Source organism: Apteryx mantelli, chromosome 3 (genome assembly GCF_036417845.1).
Source record: "Apteryx mantelli isolate bAptMan1 chromosome 3, bAptMan1.hap1, whole genome shotgun sequence".
NCBI classification, from domain to species: Eukaryota; Metazoa; Chordata; class Aves; order Apterygiformes; family Apterygidae; genus Apteryx; species Apteryx mantelli.
In genome coordinates this window covers 48,252,543-48,268,624 of record NC_089980.1, presented here as the reverse complement: position 1 = coordinate 48,268,624, position 16,082 = coordinate 48,252,543, and the positions used below count along the sequence as shown (strand labels likewise).

Genomic DNA, 16,082 nt, shown 5'->3' with positions numbered 1-16,082 from the left:
AAAAACTCTCTGCTTCATGTTTTCTTATGTCAGGAATGACGTAGAATGTGGGGCTTAATAGTTTAAAACTATAAACTTAAATATAGTAGTTCCAGTGTCTGTAAACTGAGAGTAATGGAGGACAGCATGTTATAAATGCTTGATTTAGTCTAGATATATATATTTTTATTTTAGTTAAAGTAATAGCTGTAAATAAAAAAAAAGAATTATTAATGGTTTTGAGCTATTACTTGTATAGCATTAGCATCTGGGAGATTTTTCATGGTGACCTTTTACTTAAACCCTTCCTGCATCTTTATTTTCATGATGCTGAAATGTCCATTATCTGCTTTTTGTCTGCAAATCTGTCCTTCACCACTTCTCATTTTCAGTCATTCAGCTTCGTCCTTCTTTACGTGCTTTTCTTTAAATGGCTTTGTTAAATTTTGCTCTGAAGCAGGCCATTTGTCTATCTTCGGATGTTCATGTGAAATTTTTATTATCCTTTCTAACTGTTGCCTTCTATCTGACTTAAGTGCTGATATATTGCTTACCTATACAGTCTGTTTATTAATTTCCCATACTGTTTTTTCTTTCTCCATTTTGCTGAAACCACCCTAATGGTCACAGCTTAGCAAAATCAAAGAGGCATTTCTTAAGTCATACTGATTTAATACACCTCTCAGATTTTTCCTCTGTCTTTCCTAATACTGTTCTCTCATAAGTCTTAAACAAATCTTTAAAAAATAAAAGGAAAGAAAAAATGTCATCCTCTTCTTTCTCTGCCCTCATTTATTCCTAGTGTTTCAGTCATGTCTGCTACACTTGTTTCTTGTCTGTTTATTATTTTCTTATCTAATTTGATCTAGCCTTGTATCTTTTGTGTTTTGTTTTGGATCTCACCCTCCTTAGCTTACTTCCAAAAAATAATTTATTTTCTTCCTTTGACTACCTGATTCAGGTCTGTTCACAAACCCTTTCCACCAAAAAGGTTTATAATTCTGATATCTCTGAACTTACTCTGTCATATATTGGATGTTGTTTTTTCACTTTTTTCTTTGTTGTATTCTCAAAATTTGCTTGCTTGCTTATATGTAGGGTTGAAACTCTTACCTAGGACCTGTTATTTTTCATCTTTATTCCTGTAACTTTTGTGTGTTTGGTGTTACTGCTAGCAAAAGCAGAGACATTTTTGTCATCTTTCTTTTTCTCCGTTCCAATGTGATCACTGCTCTTTTAATTGCACTAGTAATTGTCTGTCTCTCAACAGCGAATCTGATATTATATACATCCTCACATCTATTTAAATTACTGTCTCTCTCTGCTTCTCAGTTCTTTCATCTTACTTATATTTGGCTATTCTTTCCATGCTGGGTTTTTTTGATCATCTTTCTTTTTATATGCAGAGTCTTCCTGTTCTTATTTGTTTACCTTAAATCTCCTCTCCCAGCAATCCTTTATGTTTTCTTATTAATTAATTTCCCCCATAGTTTCCTGAAACGTTATGGTGTTTCTACTTGCCTTCAGGCCTTAATCTGTTAATAACCCTTTAACAAATACTTAACGTATACTCATGTATTTGTTGCGAACGCAATCACTGGAAATCTAGTTGTCTTCAAGAGGAATTAAATTTTATGTACCACGCATGCTTGTGAGTTTCTACAGTTTCTGTAGTTTTATACTTTTATTGCTTTTATAAACTTTATAGTCCTGGTACACTATATTCCCTGGTCAATAATTGGAATGATCTGAATTGAATGTGATCCCATCAGTACATATGCACTTGTTTTGATAGCCTTGGGTATCATGTTAATGAGACCAGGTGGGATTTCATTTTTGATAGCTGGACTATTACTGAAGTCCTTGGAATGTTGGAAAGTTAGCCAGTTTTCTTTGAAGATAAAGTAGACTTTTGGGGGTGAAATTTGAGGAGATATGTCCACACATTTTGCTTTGATAATTAGGGGAAGAAAGAGCATGACCTGAGAAATACACAGCCATTTGTAGAATTTTCTAACTAAATGACAGTTAACTGTATATTCATGTTATTTCATATACATAAGAACTCCAGTTTTAAAGGGACTGAATTACAGTAACTTGAGTAGCTGATTATTCTGTGATGGCTGCTGAAGAGGAAAAAAAGTGTTTTAAAATAATTTAAATGATCATGTTGTCAAAAAAAAAAAAAAAACCCAAATGAGGAATGAATATAAGTTGTCTTCTGAAGTTTTGGACACTGTCATGGCAGCAGGGAGTTCTCTGTCCTGTTTGTGGCAGAGGAGTTGACTTGAAGCTTAGTATGATTTCTTAACTATGAACAGATGTTTTACTGTCAAAATAGTGAGAAGTAAAAGAAGAACCATATCATGATTGATCCATGTTACAAATCTCTGGTAGTAATAACTTAATATGGTGTCTTATATGGGTAGCAGTACTGTAACTATCTCTTTTCTTCTTCTGCTTGTGTTTGTAGTAGTTCATAATGCTTATTTTTGAATGGCACTAAAATTAATCCAAATCACATTTTGTATCCATCAGCTATACTTGCATTTTTTTTTCCCCCCGTTGGTCTGCCTTCTTGACTTATCACCTGCTTTTTCTTGTATGAGGTAAATAGGGCAGCAGAGTAATAGCTGGGGCATGAGAAGCAAACAAGCCTTTGGGAAGATGGACATTGGAGAGTATTGTGGATGCAGAGCTGATATATGTGGGGCAGATGAGCATTTACAAGCATGGTAATAGGTTTGTATGCTGGAAAGCCTAGCCAAGCAGTAGTCTAAGTATGTCTGTGCTGAGGCATCTGGTGAGGGAAAGATCTCATACAAGATGATGTTTGAAGCCTAGTTCTCCATGTGATAAAGTGATTTGGGACATGGTTTTAAAGAGTGGGAGTGGATAGCTGGGTAGGGATGCAGGATAATAAATTGGAGTGATTTCAGTGAGTGAAGAGACTTTCCAAGGTAATGGGTGTTTCGTACTATTAGACAGTGGGATTAACTTTCAGTGGTATGAAGCATTTGTTTTGAGTTATGATGGGTCATGAGATATTGGACCTTGAAACAATATCCGCCTACGCTTTTCCCTAGCGTGAATTTTTGGCGACCGGTCCAGAACTTTGTAAAGTAAGTCCTGGAACTTGAACTAGAGTGATTTTTCAGTTACTGCCAAGATAGAAAGAAACCCCAGTTGCCTGTTTTGCTCCAGCAATACTGGCCTGCTGTATTTTGAGGTTCTTCTGGGGAAAAAGAAAGGTGTAATGCAACTAAAACAGTTATACTGTAAGTATTACAGTATGTCTAATTGTAGACACATTGACTTTTTCTCAGTTTAAATCTAGTAATGTAGTAGTAGTATTACTGGTGCTAGAACTCTGTAAGTACAAAGGATCTCCCATACATTCTTTGTGTAAGTTAATGATATTGATGTACTTACACCAGAGATGAACTTGGCACAATTTGTTGCATAAGCAGACTTCCCACAAGTGATTTCCTGTAGTTAGATGCTCTTTTGGAACTGCTACACTGGGAGCAGTCTCCATTTTGCTTTTAGGAAACTTAGTAACACTGGGATTAACAATTTATATGTTTGAGTCACTGTGCAGATTGTTTGGGCTTTTATGCAGGAAAGTAATAGTGATATAATCCTTTGAGATAAAATAGGCTTTAAAAAATTCTGCTGTGAGTTTTGTTTTCAAGTTTGCATTATGAGCTCTTAACACTTCAAAAGAAGTGGATGGTATTCCTCCTTAGCAGTGTCATGTAATTGAGAATAAGGAAAGCTATAAAAGCTGTACTTTACTGCAGTACAGAGCGCAAGAATCTGGTGGTGTACAACTTGAACATAGTTTAAGCTTTGCATAAAATTTCTGCTAAAAGATACCACTTGAAATAAAAAACCTTGCTCCTAGATGAGGTTATTTTTGGCCAGCAGTCCACATGTAGCCTTCTGGCTGAGGTGCTAGCAAGAAATGCTGAATTCCCAAATGTACTGGGGAGCAGAGGAGAGAGCAGGGTGCTCTATGGCTGTGGGGAATAAAGCTGCTTGCACAGCTCTCCCCATTGAAACCCAGCCAAGTGCCTGAGATGCAGGCTCTGATGAGCCACCTGCAGCTCATCAGGGCCAGCCATGCAGAGGTCAGCCAGCCAGAGCTTTCCTTGCTTGGGTGCCCAGGAATGAAGTGGGGGCAGAGGCACGTAATCTGAGCTGAAGTGTGTGGAAAGGACTGATCAGAAAGGTATCTTTGGGTTAGGGTCTGTGTTCATTTATAACAAGGGAATCAGGTGTGTGGAGGGAGGGCAATGTAAAGGAAGGGCAGGATTCATTCATCAAACTCTAAAGACTTGATATTTAACAGAGCTGTGATGAGGTACCCCAGCTACATGTGTCTCTGTTGTGGATTTATTAGGAAACCTTGTAGCAATGCAAGCTGTTCAGCATGGACGAACAGATTATATTCCAAGGCTTTGTTTTAGTTTTTGGAATGATGGTTTCAGAAATGGAGATTAGGCATACAGTGACTGTGTTTTGTGATGGACTTCCCATGATAAAAAACATAGATTACTTTTAGTCATGTTAGGCTTGAGCTTGCAACTCTGCATCTTAGTCTAGATGCTACTGATCAAGCTGAAGCTTGTATATAGAGGTATTATATGAGGTTAAATATTGCAGTTATAAGCTTTTGGGTTTACAGTCATTTAATCTGTGTGTGTGTGTGTGTACTTGTGTTTTTGAGAGAGGAAAGCAGTACAACATCTATACCGTGGGAGCTTATGATACTATAGTTACGGCTTAGAAGGTCGGTTTTGTTAATGGAGAACTGCATGAGGTTGTGATGCCAACAGTTCTAACAATCTGCAATGAATGACTTTGCTTCTTTTTCCATTAATACTACTTTTCCACTGAAACTAATTTAGCCTGTTAAGTGTGCAATTTATTTGAAAAGCAAGATCTTGATTACAGGCAGTAGGATTATAGTTACAAACTTTGGAATTAATGTTGAAGTTGCTTTCTAAGGAATGTAACATTAAAATCTGATATGTTTAATTATACTTGCTATTACAAAAAGGATTTGTGTATTTACCTGTAATGTTTGGTTATTGTATCAGCTAATACTTTTTAGTAACTAAAATGAATTGGTATATTTAAAACATTTTAAGAAATACGAGATTTACACATGAGAATGGATAAATGATGTCAAATACTGAATACATATGGTTATAGCATTTAAAATAAATGTATCTTGATATGTGATTATGTGATCTATAGTGAGGTAGAAGATTATGAATAGGGATGTTCTGACAACCACGAGATAGGTTTATGGTCTCAAAGGCTGGAAAAAAAAGAAAAAGGCATATCTGTATCAAAAGAAGGAGACTTATGCTTGTGAAATATGTTGTTAGAGGATCCTTTAAAATCCATGTTTGCAGGTGGTTCTGTGAAATGAGTACAAAGGGGTGATAGCTGATACTAATTCTCTGAACCACCAGTTGTTCCTTTTGGCAGCTGAAATTCACTGTCAGCATTAATAAAAAGTGTGATGTTTATCTGCAGTCAGATACATACCAGATTCATGTTGATTCTCTCTCTCTCTTTTGTTGGAATTAAGTTATTCAGTAACATGGTGTAATTGATATGCTATAATTAAAAGTTGTCATGAACATAAAGTTGATTGTAGCATTAATGTGATAGCTTTCTATTACTGATACCAATTTTAAGTGTGATGCTCCACTAAACAGTATATATAGTATGAACAAATAAAACTAACTTCACAGCACATATTATAAAAATGTAAACATAACTTGTTTTCTTGTTATTTGAGGCACAGAGGTTTTATGACTTTTTCCTGAAGATCCAGATTTACATATTTGTATTTTTCTGTTAATGAAGCTGGAGGACAATTTATTATGATTTGGTATAAAGAGCCATTAGAGCACATGCAGTAGCTGGGCAGTGAGAAACTCCTTTACCTTCTCATAACAAACGGAGAAATGGGTCCTTTTGGCCACTGAATCTCCTGAAACATTATCATGAGAGTTTGTTTGATGTCAGCAAAGTGAATATACTTCTTAATGGCTTGTTCCACATACTTTGGGGGGTTTGATTCCCCCCCCCCCTCCCCTGCCCTGACTCTTGCTTTTCAGTTTTGATCTTACTTGGTGCTGGAATTCTTGAGCTTTTCATTTTGATTCATAATTGGACCTAATTTCATATTCAATTTTTATGAAATCCCTTTTTGCATAGAGAGAGTGATATTTTAGGTCAACATGCAATTTTAACATCTTAGAAGTTCCTGTAATTAATGTTTTTAGTAAATGCACTGTCTACCCCCAACTAATTGGAGAAAGTGACAAGTTCACTATTTTTGAGCAAGCCATAAGCAGAGGAATTTCTTGGAGGAATAAAATTCGTATCAGAGGTTTTGCAGTGTCCGTGCATATGCATATATACACAATGTAAAATAAATTGGAATGAAGTATAATCAAAGCTTGATGCATTCTAAATGTAAGATGTTTATTTTTATGTAAAAGAGTTGTTTAGTGAGACAGCTCAGTTATTCCGGAGTTGTAATACAGACAAAAACTCTTACTTTTCATCAGGAAATGCATGTTTTCTAAAGAATGTGTTCGCCAAAAGTAAATTATACTTAATTGGGAGAGAGGGAGGAAGGTGGAAAAATCTAGATGTATCGGAGATAGTGGAATTACATTTTGAGCGCTATGAGGGTGAACTGTAGTATCTTCCTTCTGATAACTCTGCCACTATTAGAATAACTTTAGAAGGCACTCTATGCAAAGCTTACTAATTATAAACATTTTATACTTTGGGATAAAGAGTGTAAATCTGCTATTTGGTTCCTACTGGCCTGTATTATACCAGGCTTCAAATGAGTAACAGCCCATGACTGAGTTTTGAACTTCTTAGGTATTGAGACAATTATGTTTTTAGAGAAAAAAACTTTCTTAAAATTAATTTTGTCATATGATTGCACCGTTTTGGTAGAGGTGGTTTTGAGGATGTTTAGAATGTGAGTGTGTAGGTTAACCAAAGATAGGTAATACACTCTCATATATACATACATGAAGTGCTCATACTGTTGCATTCCATTTTGTTTCATAGATGGTTATTTCTTTGAGTAGATAACAATCTTCCTAAGACTATGTATCACATTTTTCTACTGAGCACAGTAGCAGAAGATGTATCTCTTCAAGAAGCTATCAGATTCTCTACTGCTATTGGCTTGTAAAGAGAATAACACTAATTGGAAGACCAAATCTACAAAGGAAAAAAAAAAAAAAAACAATTCAGGATCTGTGTGGCTTCATTTGAAGAAAAGAACTTGTTATTAATGTGATTGATGAAGGACTGAAAGGAAGTATCCTGAGATCACCACATTGGGGAAGTGAGAATTTTGAGATGAATGTTTTAAAATCATCAGAGGTTTTTTATAAAACCATATTTGAAGCATTTATGTGTTCTTTTGAATGCAATGTTCCTAATTCATCACAAGATTCATCTACTCTAACTCCTCTCCCCACCCCCCCATGCCCTTTTTCCCCTTGTAAGCTGATGCACTGAGCTGGAGATGCACCAAATAATATTAAAAGCCAAAATATGCTTACATTCTGAAGCTGAGGAAAGTTTAGATGAGATTACCTTGCAAGAAACTGCCTTGTTAGGCAAACTCCCCCCCTGCTCCCCACCCCCCCCAAAATCAAACTAACCCTAAAAATGCACAACAACGAGGGATTTAGGAACCTAGTTGAAAATGTCACTGGTTAAATTCTGCTGGTATTTTGAGTTAGAGCTTAAATCAGACTAATGCACTGTTTGAGGTATCAAGAAATGTCATTTCCTGTAGAAGAATTACTAGTACACTGTATCTGTGCATGTTCCAAGTATAAAGTCCTGTGCATACTTGCAGAGATACTGAGACACAGATTTGGGCAGCGCAGCCCATTCCCAAACTTCTTATTTGCTTTTCTAATACAAACTCTCTTTGGAAGAAGGAAAAATGTAATTTTCAGAATATTCATGGATGTTTGTCATTTACCAAGATGAATCTGTGGATGAATATACTAAGACAGTATGATAAGAGAGGAATTCATTTAGGTATTTACAGATGACAGAAGATATTCTAAACAATAGCATTTTATTGTCTAAAGCTTTAAAAAATTGTTTTAAGGAAATAGTGCTACTGTCATATCTGTACTGTCATGGCTACTGTACAGAGTACAAAGAATACCAAATTTATGTTGGAAACCTAAGGGCATGGGTCAGGAGACAGAGAAAGCAGTCTGCTGGTTTGGCATTTGCCTAGTGAATCAGCTCTTGGTACTGGAGAACCTTTTGCAGGTTAACTATCTCCTGATGTCCACATCCTTTTGTCAGGTCCATCTTTTCCCTTGCTTGTGTTAAACAGCACAAATTTTGCTTCTCTTCGGACTATCCAAGTAGATAGTATGCTTTGTGAAACACGGGGATTCTTCAGTATTATGTGTAATGATGTAAGCATGCAGGGTGTGCACAACAAAACAGAGAAGGCCAACTTAATATTTTTGATGAAATTGCTACCAGAAGGAGGAAATTATTTCCTCTCTGAGTGGGGAGTGTGAGAGCAATGGGCGTGACGGGTACCTTCATTATAAGTCTTAAGCTTGGTAGAAACAACTCTTTGGCTACCTTAGTTAAGGAAAATTAATAGACTGTGAGCTTCCTGCTGCTTGTGCTCTGTTACTTATTGACTATGCAAGATCTAAATTACCAAACTGTAGTTTGTTCTTTACTTGATAATTAAAATTTTGTCGTACGCTATTCCATATCTTTTCTCACATTCTTCCTCCCTTCTTCTGTGAAGCACTTTTGTATGTTTATTCATACCCTGAGAGGGAATTCTTGTTTAAACACAAAGGTCAAAGAAGCTTGTTGAGTGGTACTCATTACCATCCAGGATCTCTTCCTGCTCTTTTTCCTCTGTGAATTATCTGTGTATGTTTAACCTCTTCATTTTAAGAGGTTTTGCTCACGTTTGACAATATTTTGAAGTGTGAGGAAAACACAGAATGAGGAAGCTATTTTCAGTGAAGTGTCATGGAAAGACGGCCTGTTACTTAGCATTATCTCTCCCTATATGCTTTTGGAAGCTTATCTTCTATCCTTGGCAAGAACTGAATTTTACTCTTCTTGCATTTGCTAGTCTAAACTGTTGTAAAACAGTGACGTGGATCCTCTTTTGGCTCACTCATCAATAAAAATGCTTCAAGCATTATTGGAGTGCCTAGATCGGAATACCTGCTGACCAGAATGCCTGTAAAATAAGAGTTACTGTTGGTGGAGTTTCTGAATTGGAAAGAGCTGGGTTAGCTTTCAGATCGCAGTCTGATTATGCATATCTGATAGCTTAGAAACTCAACAAAATAAAAACCCAAGCATTCTTCCATCTCAGGTTTGCATAAAACTTTGACTATTTGGGAAGGGAGACAGGGAAGAAAATGATAGCAGTGGGTTTTGCTGGAGTTTTTAACTTTTTCTGTTATGCTGTGTTTCAAATCAGACAGTGCTTTAGTTCTTGAAAAATAACTTAACCAGATCAATTTTGTTTTCATGGCTCACTTGTAACACTCAAAATTTTGATAGTTGTTATTGGAAAAGTTCGGTTTATAGCATTAGCAAAGACCATGTATTAATTTAGAGTTTACTTTCTATTGCAGTTCCCAGAGTGTGGTTTTTTTGGCATGTATGACAAAATTCTCCTCTTCCGTCATGACCTGAACTCAGATAATATTTTGCAACGGATCACATCAGCAGAAGAGATACACGAGGGAGATCTTGTTGAGGTTGTTCTCTCCGGTAGGTATTATTGTAACAATGCTTTATTCAGTAGTTAAAAAAAAAAAAAAAAAAAATTAGGTGTTTGTACAGAACAGTTACCAGGCTTTGAGCTCATTGACTGAACAGTCTTATACCTGGTCACTGTTTTGTGGGGGAAGAGATTTGCAAGAAAATCCAAGTGACACTGATGCTTCAGTGATGAGTTTTGTATTGTTTCATTATCATATTTTAATCTTCAGATTTATTAATTATTGAAGCTGAAGTGTAGATAGGATTTAGGACTATCTCCTCCAAGCCTACCTCTTTTTTTTTTTTCCCCCCCTTAAGTCTGTCTTTTTTATTCTGCAGCTTCTGCCATTTTTATGATTTATACTGCTAAAAAGCTTCACATAAATGTAGTTGCTGAATCATGGCTATAAGGACCATCCTAAAAGTTATTGTAGTGTTTGAAAGAAGTTTCTTTCGAATGATCAAGTCCTTAGCAGTGGTGGTTATTAAACAACATGTATTAGTCTTCAGTAAAAGAGAAGAAAAAACCCACCCTAACTTGATTATAATCTTGGATTCTATAGGTTTCACCAATACCCTGTTGAAGTCAACCAAAAGCCAGCAGTAGATTACTAGTTAGTGAAACTAGAAATAAAAGCTGGACTCGTGCTGAGCAGGTCTTTGGAATCTAATTGCCAAACAGAGCCTGTGTTCTAGAAAGACAGATCTCTTGACTGTCATGGGTTTAAATTTGTAATTTGGGTCAATAAAGTTTGATTTTCAGAGTCATAAGGCCAAGTTCTGGGCTGCATTGCATGACCTACTGTTCTAAGCATGTTTAGGGTATTCAGTAACAGATCATCTTGGTTTGAGCTTTTCATTGCTTCCAGTTAATGGCACATTTGGAAAATCTGTTATGTGCATGCACATTTAGGTTTGAAAACAATTTCAAAAGAGGCAACTCTGTCGTTTCATCATTTTAAAATGGCCATAAGTTCTTTGGCATAATGCTTCTACTGGAATCAAGCCAAGGGCAGGTACCTCTTGTTGTCAGTCTGACACTTTCCATATCAACAGAGACAGACCGCTAGAAACAAAGGCATTTGAAAACACATAAATCTCTTTCAATAGAGTTTTAAAATGAGACGTAGGAATCTGAAAATGAAATGTTAGTATATACATTGATAAAGAATAGTGGAGATCAGGGCAAGGTAACTGTGATATAAAATGCAACTTTTCTTACGTTTCAAAGAAAAGGACAAAAATACTTTTAGAAGTGTCTGTCCTTGATCAAGAAAATGGAAACTGCCCCAGCAGTGTTCTGTGTTTCCTGGAAACTTTTTCCACGGTTCTGTTTTGACACAGATGTCAAGTTCAATCTAATAATCATACTGAAAAAGTCCTTTAAAAGATAAAAATCTAACTTGTCGCACTGTCCTTTGTTTAAAAATTTTGTAGGATACAAACAACTTGAAAATTAAATTGTTTCATCAAATGTTTACCTGTAAGTTGATCTTAAAACCTGTCTCATTTTCTTTCTTGACTTAGTGAGGTTCTCAACATGAAAGAAAAAAACAAAACCTTAGGGTTGGGTATTTTGTTGTGAGTCATACTGTTGACTGGTTGTTGTGGCTATTAGTCTGCGGAGTCCAATGATTTTTTCCTCAATAAAAAAGCTTACTAGAAACTGTGTAATCTTCTAAATACATATTTAAATGGTGTACAATGTAATACTGATGTCTAAACAGCTCAAGTAGTGTTCTTTGAATCTGCTGTTTTAAAAATAACATATTTTGTCCATAAATCCTTGTTGATCTTTTGGCAAGCAACATAACTTACTGCAATTTTTTAAAAGCTTTGGCTACAGTTGAAGATTTCCAGATTCGTCCTCATGCACTTTATGTGCATTCCTACAAGGCTCCTACTTTTTGTGACTACTGTGGAGAGATGCTTTGGGGTTTGGTACGACAAGGATTAAAATGTGAAGGTAAGTCTGTTTATGATTTTTAGTGTATTTTTGTGTGTGTATATATCAGATGTGGAAGAAGAAATTGTATTTTGTTTGATATGTTAGCATGTGATAAATGTAGCATGTGGTAGTATGAGAAAGGGCTGTGCAGCAGGAAACCTGAGTTCTTATCCTGGCTTTAACACAAACTGTGTGACCTTGGGCAAACGATTTAAGAAGCGCCCTTGTTTCCCCCTTTTAAAAAATAGTTATCTTATGAATGTGTGCTATTTGCATAAGGAACACATATTTTGGAGAGAATCCCAAAGGGGAATCCCTTTCCTTATGGCCTTCATCCAGCTGGACTGTGCAACATATTGCAGCCTGCTGTCAGGTACTAACACTGCCTGCTCACTGGCTTCCTCTTGGCACTTATGCTACAAAGTGAGGGAGTGATGAAAGCCTCCAAGTGGGAAGAGAAGTGAGGACAAAGATCAGCTGCTTCAGTGTTAGATCTTGTTTCTAGAGCTGGGCTTACTGAAAGCCAGTATTTAGGCAAGCAGCGTAAACAAAATTTTTGCTGTGAATTGTATTAAGAACACTAGGAGAATTTAAAAAGAACATTTTGTTTCTGTCTTTACCATTTTCCTGGGTTAACTTTTTAACTGCTTTATCAAAATACAAATACTATTTAAATACTATATTTGTTGCTTTAAATATGTGTTTTTTGGTTTTTTTTGTGTGTGTGTGAAAATCTTCTCTTTCAGGTTGTGGATTAAACTACCATAAGAGATGTGCCTTCAAGATCCCTAATAACTGTAGTGGAGTGAGAAAGAGGCGTTTGTCTAATGTGTCTTTACCAGGAGCAGGACTTTCAGTTCCAAGACCAGTGCAAGCTGAATATACAGCCTCTGCCTCTGAAGAGGTATGTAGTATGAAAGAGGGAAAAAGTATTTCTGGGTTTAAATCCTTTAACCTCTGGGGAACCAGCTAGTGTTGGAAGTGGTTTAAAATGACTGTGAAGAGCTGAGCTTAATCATTATGATGGGATTTTGTGCATTTTTAAACCTCTGGTGAGTCTTAGACTGTGACACTTACTGATAACTATTATTACTGTGAGAAATAAAACTGGAAGTAAATTATAACTTCTGTGTATAATTTTGTTGTTAATCTGTCACTCATGATAATGTGAACTCGGGGAACATTGGTTTAGGGAATGATAAAATACCTTGCCTACTTTGTAGTACAGATTTATTCTGTAATTGCAGTATCAGTATAGAATAGCTACTTGGCTGAAACAGTACAAATTGTACGCTTTTATACTGAGAGGAGAGAATGTTCCCGATATGTTGTTAAGCTTTTTGAAAAGTAAAAAAAAAAAAGAAGTCCTATCAAGGAGGGTGTAGGAGATGAAGAGCTTACAGTAGAACTGTCATCCATAGTGGTTTTTTTGTTATAATGATTGTTATGATTGCTGAGAGGTTATTGGATATACTGCAACTATATTGAGCATAAGAAAGGACAAATAGTTATTAGATCAGTTTGCTTCATTGCCACTTTTACCATGGGGTAAAAGCAGTGTTATTGATGGTCTTTCCTACTTATCCAAATTTCTGTTATTTTATAGTCCAATAAATTTTTATATTCCTACTCACCATAATTTAAATCATAAATTACATAGATCATGTAATTCAAGAACATCATATTTTTTAGCTAGAGGCTAAGAAGCCTAGTCTTGAGTCATGAAAGATAGTCATTCTGATGCTTTGTAACTATTGCTAAGATTTCTTCAGTAAAAGTAGAACAGTAGGTATTTCTCCTCCCATAGAATTTCCTATTTTTATTTTTTACATGCCTATTTAATACCTGTTTGATGCCTTTTCTTTGCTGTCTTGTTTCCAATACTTGGCATAGATTTTCAATAATATCTTACCAGATTTGCAGTTCCTCTTTCAGCACTCCTGCAATGCTTTAGATCAGATGTGCAGTTCTTTACAATTTTCTATAATCTAAGTAACTGTAAATTTATCCTGCTGAATGTACAGTAAGATATTCAGTGTCAGTTTTGATCTTAATTTTCAAAATTTTTGTTTTAAGTTAAAACATTTTTTTAATTTTTAAAATTTGTTTTTAGTTTTCTAATTTTTTTTGCCTAGATTAGTAAATTATCCAAAGCACTCTGTTTATTAAAAATTGCTAGCATGATATAATGATTGTTTTTTGCTTTGCCTACCTCCAGTGTTTTGCATTTTTTCCCCCTATACATGGGTCCATAAGTGCTGTCTGTGCGTTTCACCAGGTTGCTAAAGAAGTCATGGGGGTAAATTTTGGCCTTGTTTTTTGGCATTTTTAATTCCTGTGGAAATAAAGAATCCTACGTACTTTCCTGCACCTACAAGGGTTTTCTGTCTTTTTTTGTTGTTTTTGGAGGGTTTTTTTTGAGTATGTTATCAAAATGTTCTCTTAAAGATTCTTGGCCTGGTTCCTTTCATATCTGGTCATTTTCTGAGCCAAATCCACCCCCCCCCCCAACTTATTTTCTAAATTGGAACTGTTTTGATACAAGTCCTTTATGCCTTCTTTATTCCAGCGCTGCTGCCCGGAACCTAGTAAACGGATTCCCTCCTGGAGTGGCCGTCCCATCTGGATGGAAAAGATGGTGCTTTGCAGAGTGAAGGTTCCGCACACCTTTGCTGTTCATTCTTATACTCGTCCTACCATATGCCAGTATTGCAAAAGGCTGCTCAAGGGCCTTTTCCGCCAAGGAATGCAATGTAAAGGTACACGTTTAGTTTTCTGCCACAGTGATGAATTTCTGTAAAGGTCTGATATTTAAAACTGATTTAAACTTACATTTTGATTCCCAAAGACTGATACACTGCAAAATAGAGCAGTGTAATTTTTAAGAGTTGCATATTTTTAAGATAATTATAGCACTCATCCTTTTCATTTTAGTAGATTGTGCATTGTGCATTTTTGTTTATGCAAAATGAGACCTAATCACATGTAGATTTGGAACACTGTAATTGCAGAAGGAATTAAACTATTAATATGGCAAAGTTTTCCTTCTGCTACATAATAATTAGGTCTTGTAGACTGCATTACCAATGAATTTATAAGTTTTTGTTATATTATGCTAATATAGAAATGCTGATTATTATCTTTTAGAAGAATTTAAAGATCGGTGCCTTTCCTGAGCCAGCTTAGATGCCATCAGATACATATTTTATATCTAGCATACGTTAAGATGTGTGACTTCAGTTCTTGGAGCTCTTCAGTACAGTCCTCGGGACATAATTATGACGTGATCTTCTTTTGGCTCTCTGTTACTGGATAGAGTAGCTGAGAGCACAGCTAACAGAGGCAGCGAATAGACACTGCAGTTTGCATGGCAGTGTCTGGGCTCTGCTTAGAACTTCTAAGAACCTTGTTGGAAGTTGTGTGGGCTTTCTGGGGACACTGAGGAGGAACTAGCGTGTGCTTGCTGCGGACAGGTAAGGAGAACTAGGTAAGGACCAGCTACAGGAGGCCTTAGCTTCTCTTGGGAAGCTCTAGCTAGATGTAGTTGCTGCTAACGAGCTCTGTTGGTTGTGCCTGATCAGAGGGAGTTGGGGCCTTTGTTCCAGCTGACCCTTGATTAGGATGGGTCAAGCACCCTGTTAGTCAGTGCTAGGGAGAGGCCTATATAAAAGCCAGGCCTAGAGCACAGCTAGCAGAGGCAGCGAGCAGACGCAGCAGTTTGCACAGAAGGGCACAAAGAAGAGACCTTCGTCTCCAGTCATAGTAGTGTACACATCCTCAGATATGTTTATGACCTGCCGCAGACCACGTTCCCCAGTAGCTGTTGGAGTCGCTGCTTCGGCCGTGTTGGAGGCTTCCACCCAGACAGACCTTTTGACAGCAGATGCAGCTCTGCAGGTCTCAGGCTGCAGGGAGTGCCTGGGGCCTCTCTATGAGGCTGGGGCTGACGGTCATCTTTTCTGCAGAAGGTGTGCTGCTGTTGATGAGTTGCGTCGACAGGTAAAGGAGTTACAAGAGGAAGTAGGCTGTGTAGCAGCCAAGAAGATGAGCAAGAGATAGGATATTCTCAGAGACCCTACAGCTTCAAGAGTCTCAACCCCCCACAGCAGTGGAGATGCAGGCGGGCTCTGTGCCATGTGAAACAGTAAGTCATAACTCTACAGAAGACGAAGGCTGGAAACTGGTCATTTCTCGTATGAAGAGAAAGGTTCCTGCTCCTTCTGAAACCTTGCAGTTGATGATCAGGTTCAGTGCCCTCCAGACTGAGGAGGAACTGGGCATGACTTCAAGTGAAGCAACTGAGCTTGAGAGATCCTGT

At 36.8% G+C, this 16,082-nt stretch overlaps 1 protein-coding gene across 5 annotated transcripts in view; it reads left to right on the top strand.

The window, feature by feature from the left end:
- Window positions 1-16,082, top strand: part of PRKD3 (protein kinase D3) — a 54,990-nt gene that overhangs the window by 7,365 nt on the left and 31,543 nt on the right. For all 5 annotated transcript variants that reach the window (XM_067293296.1, XM_067293297.1, XM_067293299.1 and 2 more), the window contains 4 exons: window positions 9,687-9,825; window positions 11,651-11,782; window positions 12,511-12,668; window positions 14,334-14,523. In XM_067293296.1, the coding sequence (XP_067149397.1) occupies window positions 9,687-9,825; window positions 11,651-11,782; window positions 12,511-12,668; window positions 14,334-14,523 (619 nt within the window). The remainder of the gene's footprint in view (window positions 1-9,686; window positions 9,826-11,650; window positions 11,783-12,510; window positions 12,669-14,333; window positions 14,524-16,082) is intronic.